The following is a 7,540-nucleotide window of genomic DNA, read 5'->3' on the forward strand; positions in this document are numbered from 1 at the left end:
GTGAACAAAGATACTATTTAAGTTACTGCGACATAAAAGCAGAGCCTTGATCAGAATGGATAAATGACGGACTCCCAAAAATCGAGAATAAAGTTGATAATCTGTGTATGACCGTCGAAGTTGAAACATCATTGCAAGGGAATGCAAATGGGAATCTGGAATACTCGTCGACAATTGTGAGTAAGTATACATTGCTAGTTTTTGAAGGTATTGGCCCTTTAAAATCTATATTCAGACGCTCGAAAGGTGATGTTGCTTTAATTAGTCGATCTTCTCCTTTGTAGAAATGAGGTTTAATTTCTGCACATACCGGACATGATGCAGTCATCTTCTTGACATCTTCTAAGAAATACGGGAAGTTGCCACAACGAATAAAATGTGCCATTCGCACTACACCAGGATGGCAGAGAGACTGGTGAAGCTGATAAAGAGTAGGAATTCTAGCAGATGAGAATGAGCAGACTCTGGATAATGTATCAGCTACTGTGCTATCCTTTCCAGGACGATAGACAATATCAAATTTGTAACATGATAATTCTAATCTTCAGCATTCAATCTTCTCATTTTTTATTTTTCCATGTTTAGTACAATTAAACATGAAAGGTACTGACATTTGATCGGTTAACAGCGAAAATGGGCGTCCTATTAGGTAATGCTTCCATTTTTCGCAGTGATTCAACAATAGCGTAAGCCTCTTTCTCTACAGCAGAATGGCGACATTCACTTTCAGAAAGGGTTCTAGAAAAGACTGCTACTGGCCTTCCAGACTGGGACAAAGTTGCAGCTATAGCAAAATCAGAAGCGTCAGTCTCAACCAAGAATGGAACTCCTTCCTCTACAGAGACTACAACTGACTTGGCGATATCAGATTTTATTTCCTTGAAGGCAGTACAAAGATGAATAGGAATTGGAAATTCTTTGCATTGTATTAAGGGTCGTATTTTATCAGAAAAATTTCGTACCCATTTAGCATAGTGTGAAAACATCCCAATTGCTCTTTTTAGTGACTGTTGATCTTTAGGAATAGGTAGATCCAGTAAAGGACGAATGCGATCAGGATCAGGTTTAATAGTGTTGTTTATAATTTGATAACCTAGGAGGTTAATGGATTTAGTAGAGAATTTACATTTGCTTTCATTGAGAGTAAGGCCGTATTTCTTTACAGCTTCTAGAAACTTTCTCAAGTTTTTATCGTGATCTAGTTGACTAGTACCACACACAGTAATATCGTCTAAGTAAGCATATACTCCATTTAGTTTTTCATTACTGATAATTGAATTAATCACCCTCTGGAAACATGCCACGCCATTCGTAACACCAAATGGAATTCGCAGAAATTGATAAAGTTGTCCACAGGCTTCAAAAGCTGTATAAGATCGCTCATGTTCAACAATGGGTATCTGATGACATGCACTCTTTAAATCGACAGTACTAAAATATTGATATTTAGCTACTTCTGAAATAATGCTTTCAATACTAGGAAGAGGATACGCATCAAGTAGTGTAAATTTATTTATGGTTTGTGGATAGTCAACAACTACTCGCTTCCTATGATTAGTACTCGAAGTAACAAGAACTTGTGCCCTCCACGGTGATGTACTCTTTTCAATTATGCCTTCACTTAAAAGTTTGGCGATTTCAGATTCTATGAATTTGTTGTCTTCTCGTGAATGTTTACGAGACTCTATAGCAATAGGATGACAATCCTGAGTGATATTAGAAAATAATGACACAGGCAATAAGGAAGCAGTAACAAGACCACAAACATAAAGGGGTTCACGAGGTCCCCCAAAAGCAATTTAAATAGAAGAATGAAATTTGAGTATATCATGCCCAAGTACTATATCAGCACACAAGTCATCCATAATTAATAGCACGACATCTCGATAAATGTGATCATCAAGTTCTATAGTAACATTACAGCTACCTCTCACATGAGAAATGAGTACTGATGATGCCATTGCAATCTGCACATTAGCAGGTGTCGTTTCAAAATTATGCCTGTTTACTAAGGAACTGTTAATGAAGCTGGTGGTACTTCCTGTATCAATGAGAGCTTCAGCTTGCACTCCATTAATTTTAACTAGTAAGATAGATTTACTTAAAAGAGTAGTTGAAGCCCCAGTAGTTGAGTACGACTCAAATTAATGCAAGCATCTGAAAGTTTATTGTTTCCATCTGTTGCAGCTGTTACAGCATCATAAACTTTCCTTTTAGATTGACAATAAACTTTCCTTTTAGATTGACATACCTTAGCAAAGTGTCTTTTCTTCTTGCAAGTATTACAAATAGCATTTAAAGCGGGACAATTACTTCTCATATGACGATTGAAACCACAGAAGAAACACTTGTTAAATTGTTTTTGCGCAATGGTTAGTACACTATCAGGATGATGTGATTCATTAGACTTCTTACTTATCTCTTGCACATTACCTGATGCTGCACTGACTGATGACACATTATTATACCCATATTCTTCTGATTGTCTGAAAGCCATCTCCAAGGCTCGTGCTTGGGAAAATGCTTCATCTAATTTTAATGTAATATTTTCTAAAAGACGTTGTCTAATCAGACATGATAATAGTCCAGTAATAAAAGCATCGCGGATGCATTCATTTGCGTTTTCTTCTGCTGAAACTGCTTTAAACTTGCAGTCCTTCCCCAACAGTTTAAGTGCTTGCAGATATTCATCTACAGTTTCGTGTTGCAGTTGTCGTCTTGTAGCTAGACGGTGTCTTGCAAAAATTTCATTCATGGGTTTTACAAACACAGATTCAAGGTAAACTATAGCTGCCGTATAGTTGTTACAATCTCTTATAAATGAATAAACTTTAGGAGATACAGGGGCGTGCATTTAGGGTAAGCGGGGTAAGCGCCGCATACCCTACATACACTTCAAATTAATGTATCATTTTATCTCATTCAGCTTATAGATAAACACTTTTAATAAAGTGTATTCTGCATTTCATATATAAATGTTCTGCATTAACTACATTTCTGCAGTAAGGCAGCTCTTCATTCACAGCTTGCCTTTAGCCTCATTTTACAGTGCTGGCGCATGCGCAGACAGTAATAATAATAATAATAATAATAATAATAATAATAATAATAATAATTCTTTATTTATACTGGCAGAGTTAAGGCCATAGGGCCTTCTCTTACACTCTACCAGGTCACAAAGTATTCAAGCAGTTAAAATTTAACAAAAAAGTTACAGAACAGAAATACTAACATATTACAAAGAGAAATAATAATAGCATAATAAAATCGACACTAAACAACATGAAAATAATACCATAATAGAAAACAAAAAGAAAGTAAGATGCATTGGAATATAGTAAAAGCAACTCATTTAGCACAAATGGTTAATATGGAAAATATAAGGAAGAATATAACAAAATAGAACATAATAAAATAATAAAAAAGAAAAGAAAAAAAGAAAGAAAATTAAATAAAATTCACAATAAAAGGCTATGATAATAAGTTCATCAGCTGATAAAGGGAACAAAAAGGGGAAAGGAAGGAAAAGAAATATATAGCCTATAGTTTTACATAACTATCGCAGAGAAAAGGGCTTATAACTGAAAGGAATCTGAGTTGAAAAAGTGCAATTTTAATTTATTTTTGAAACTAGACAATGCCCGACAGTCTCTGACATGTTGTGGTAGAGAGTTCCAGAGAATAGACAAGGATGGAAAATTCCCTCATCCACCACTGTATTGCCTATACGCCCGTACACAGAAAGAATAAGCGCTGGGATTATCGCTTGTCCTGGCTTGTTAAGTTCCTGCAGAAGAATACCAGTGTTGATTGTTGAATTTGGCAGTGTGTGTGAAACATGCGATTTGTTTGTCAATTGAGATAGTGTTCAGGATCTCTCAGCTATTTGAAGATTTGTTTCTTTGTGAGTGACAATTTATGTCGTAATTTTCTGTGTATAAATTAAATATTGATTAAGAATGGGCGATTCTTTATGTCCTATCGAAAAATTATTGAAACACCCATTTCGACTACATTCTTTGCAAGAAAAATTAAACATAATACAAAGTGATCGACCATGTCCTGAAATGCCAACGCTTTTTGCAGCTCATAAAGACAAAGGAAAAGAATATACTCGACATTTTCAAGCGTCCCAATATCAGATAAGTATCTCAGTGGATTGTAGGAAGTGCGAAATTAAACTCTTTTGCTGGCCCTGTCTTATGTTTTCTAAAGAAGAAACAGTTTGGTCTAAAAATGGATAATCTGAACAATTTGCACAATGCCATTAATAAACATGAAAAGTCACAGACACATATTTTTAGTGTTTTACAGTCTAAGTCATTTGGATCATCTCAAATAGACGTACAGTTAGATTCACAACTTCGTGTCAGTGTCGAGCAACACAATGAAATGGTACGAAAGAACAGGGAAATATTGAAGAGGTTAAGTGATACAGTCTGTTTTCTAGCCATACATGAATTGCCATTTCGTGGTCATTGTGAGTCAGAAGAGGCAGTTAACGAAGGAGTATATTTATGTGCGCTCAATTACCTTGCAAAATATGACTTAACCCTCAGCCATCATCTGGAAACCTCTACCACATTCCGCGGAACTTCAAATCGAATACAGAATGATTTGATTCTTGCTGTAAGTGATGTTGTTATGGATAACATAAAACAAGAACTTTCAAAAACGTCATTTGTTGCAATCATGCTAGACGAAACTTCAGACATTATGAATGCATCCCAGCTTTCAACCACTCTTAGATGTGTTGATTCAGAGAATGGTGAGATTAATGAAAGATTTATATGTTTTACTGATGTAAGTAATGATAGATCTGCCAGTTGTTTATTCGAACATGTCCAAAATATAGCCACTGAGTATGACATAAGTAACAAGCTCGTTGCTCAAACGTTTGATGGAGCTGCTGTCATGGCTGGTCACACAAATGGACTGAGAGCTAAAGTTCTTGAAAAATATCCTAAGGCAATATTTGTGCACTGTTTCAATCATAAATTAAATTAAATCTTGTTGCAGTCACTTACGTGTTTGAAAGAGTGCAGAATATTTTTACAGACTTCAACTGGTTTGAGTTCTTCCTTCAGTAAATCGTCCAAAAGAACACAACGACTTAAGGAATACACCTTAAAAAAAATGCCTAGACATGCTCCAACTAGATGGAATTTTACATCGCGTCTTGTTCAGACTGTAAGGGAACATAGGGGTGAATTTAATGGATTTTTTCAAGACATATTAGAAGACAGTTCTACCTGGGACAGTGAAACAGTTGTTACTGCACAAGGCCATTCTGAGAAAAAGATGTCCTATAAACATTTTGTCCTAATCGCAATATTTTCAGAGTTACATTAATTTGAAGTTATTAGTAAAATACCTTTTTTCTTGTTTTACGGGTAAAAAATATTACAAATAGAGAATGAAATATTCAGAAGTGCCATTTCTTTAATTGGCTAGTTTTCTGAAGCTAAAAATAAGCTCCGTAAGGGTCAGTAAATCCTCGTGAATCACATTCATGACTAATGTGTATAAAAGAAATGTCAATAAGTAAATTTCAGAGCTTACCCACACAAAAAATACACCGCATGCCCCTGAGGAGATATGTGATTTATTAACAGCTGAAGTTTCAACTCATCTGTAAGTTGTTCTCCTGCTTGGCTGCCAAGAAATTAGTAAAAGTAGTCTTCCAGTACTCCCATTCCTGAGATGATAATTGCGATGCAGGGTCCAAATCTAGTCGTTCTGGACGCAAACATTTCTCCATGTTCTTTCTTCTTCTCCTTTTACTTATTAAATTCGTTCAAGTACATATCTTAACAGAATTTAATCAGTACAATATTTGTTTTATATATGTCGAATAAATTGTAATAAAGTTGCAATCTATAGAACCAAAGTTGGCTTTATTCGACCCTATAAACCTAGCTACCTGGTTACATAAACAAATACCTTGGATACATAAACAAAACAAAACAGAAGAATCGATCATTATGGATATGATCGATTTAACTATAAAACTCATTACAAGCTGAGAGAACCCAGGTTCGATTGCCGGTGCCGAAACGAATTTTTCTCAATTTAATAGATATATCTACAGTATAGCTACTTGTAGTCAATGTATTCAATGAGGACGGCGAGGCCTCATATATGAATATATATATATATATATATAGGTTTGGTTAGTTTAGGCTTTTATTATGTCTTGCATATACGATTAACTGCATCTTCACAAGAAAAAAAATCCCTTATGAATGCAACGATTTTCACTTCTAAAATCACCGCAGTATAAAGAAGATATCTTCTTTATACTGTGAAATCACCAGAACTACATCAGCGCTAGATTCACCAAATCTTACAACAGGCATACAAACAACACAAAATATTTTGTAATTTGCTTCAACTGAAATAAAAGAAACTCATGCCGTACTCGTATATATCCCAATATAAACAATTACAGAACATGATTACCACAATCCAAAACTGTTTGTGTGCTAAAATTATATAGCTGCAACTCGTACGCCTCCTTTAAACAATTATCATGATTACGGTCCATTACTTCTCCTCAACATTTCCCTCCTTTTATCAAAATAACAGGTAGTAACAGTGTAACCAATTTAAGTTCGAAAAAGTTAATATTACCGCACGATACTGAAAAATTCCCGTAAGGTTCGGTAAGCACGAGCAGAAGACTGTTCTCAGAAGAAATATTAGTAATTACCTATTTCGCTCTACAATAAATTGTACGTATCTTCTTCTCGTGCTTATCTTATCGTAACCCAAAATATTCACAACTCGCCGTACTATAAAACGTCTTTGGCTGTGCCGTACTGTCTGGTACTGTTGACTGTACGCGAAAATTCCGAAAGTAGCTATCAGAGTTGCCAACAGTATACATGTTTTCCAACTTAAAAAAATAAGTAAAGAAAACAACTAAAATCATACGTTAAACAATTAAATCTATTTTTTTCTATAATTATCATCCAAATAACATTAAATGTCGGTACATGAAATAGATAAAGTTATTTTCTTAATTCACCTAAAAATCAATGTTTTGTTGGTTAAAACCCATGCCGTAGTCGTATATATCCCAATATAAACAATATAAACTTAAGTACCACAATCCAAAACTGTTTAACTTAAGTGTTAAAGTTATATAATTCCAACTCATACGCCTCCTTTAAACAATTATCATGATTTGGGTCCATTACTTCTCAACATTAGCAGCCCTGATTACAATATACGGCATGCCGCACTGTGAATTTAACCTTGGCTATGGTAATGATGACAATTACATTTCAATAAGTGATGACTAAATGAGTCCGAGGTTCAACGTCGAAAGTTACCTAGCAATTCTGTTTCAATTAGTTGAGGGAAAACCTCGGGAAAAAACACAAGCAGGTAACTTGTCCCCAGAGATTTGAACCCAGGCTCGCTCGTTTCACAATCAGACATGCCAACTGTTATTCCACAGCTGTGGACAATGCAAACCCATACATACAGAATGAAAAATTTAACTTTAATTATTATGTTAAGGTTACAAGATGTC

The 7,540-nt window shown here is 35.0% G+C and overlaps 1 protein-coding gene across 12 annotated transcripts in view; it reads right to left on the reverse strand.

The window, feature by feature from the left end:
* LOC138701361 (protein MIS12 homolog) overlaps positions 1 to 6,870 on the reverse strand; it is a 29,764-nt gene extending 22,894 nt beyond the window's left edge. Inside the window, exons 1-2 of one of the 12 annotated variants that reach the window (XM_069828176.1) lie at positions 6,713 to 6,867; positions 5,563 to 5,739 (exon numbers count right to left, since the gene is read on the reverse strand). In XM_069828176.1, the coding sequence (XP_069684277.1) occupies positions 5,563 to 5,584 (22 nt within the window). In that variant the 5' untranslated portion in view covers positions 5,585 to 5,739; positions 6,713 to 6,867. The other 11 variants (XR_011332523.1, XR_011332525.1, XR_011332522.1 and 8 more) reach the window with 11 other exon arrangements.
* Between the last annotated feature and the right edge of the window lie 670 nt (positions 6,871 to 7,540).

This window comes from Periplaneta americana, chromosome 6 (assembly GCF_040183065.1).
Source record: "Periplaneta americana isolate PAMFEO1 chromosome 6, P.americana_PAMFEO1_priV1, whole genome shotgun sequence".
NCBI lineage: Eukaryota > Metazoa > Arthropoda > Insecta > Blattodea > Blattidae > Periplaneta > Periplaneta americana.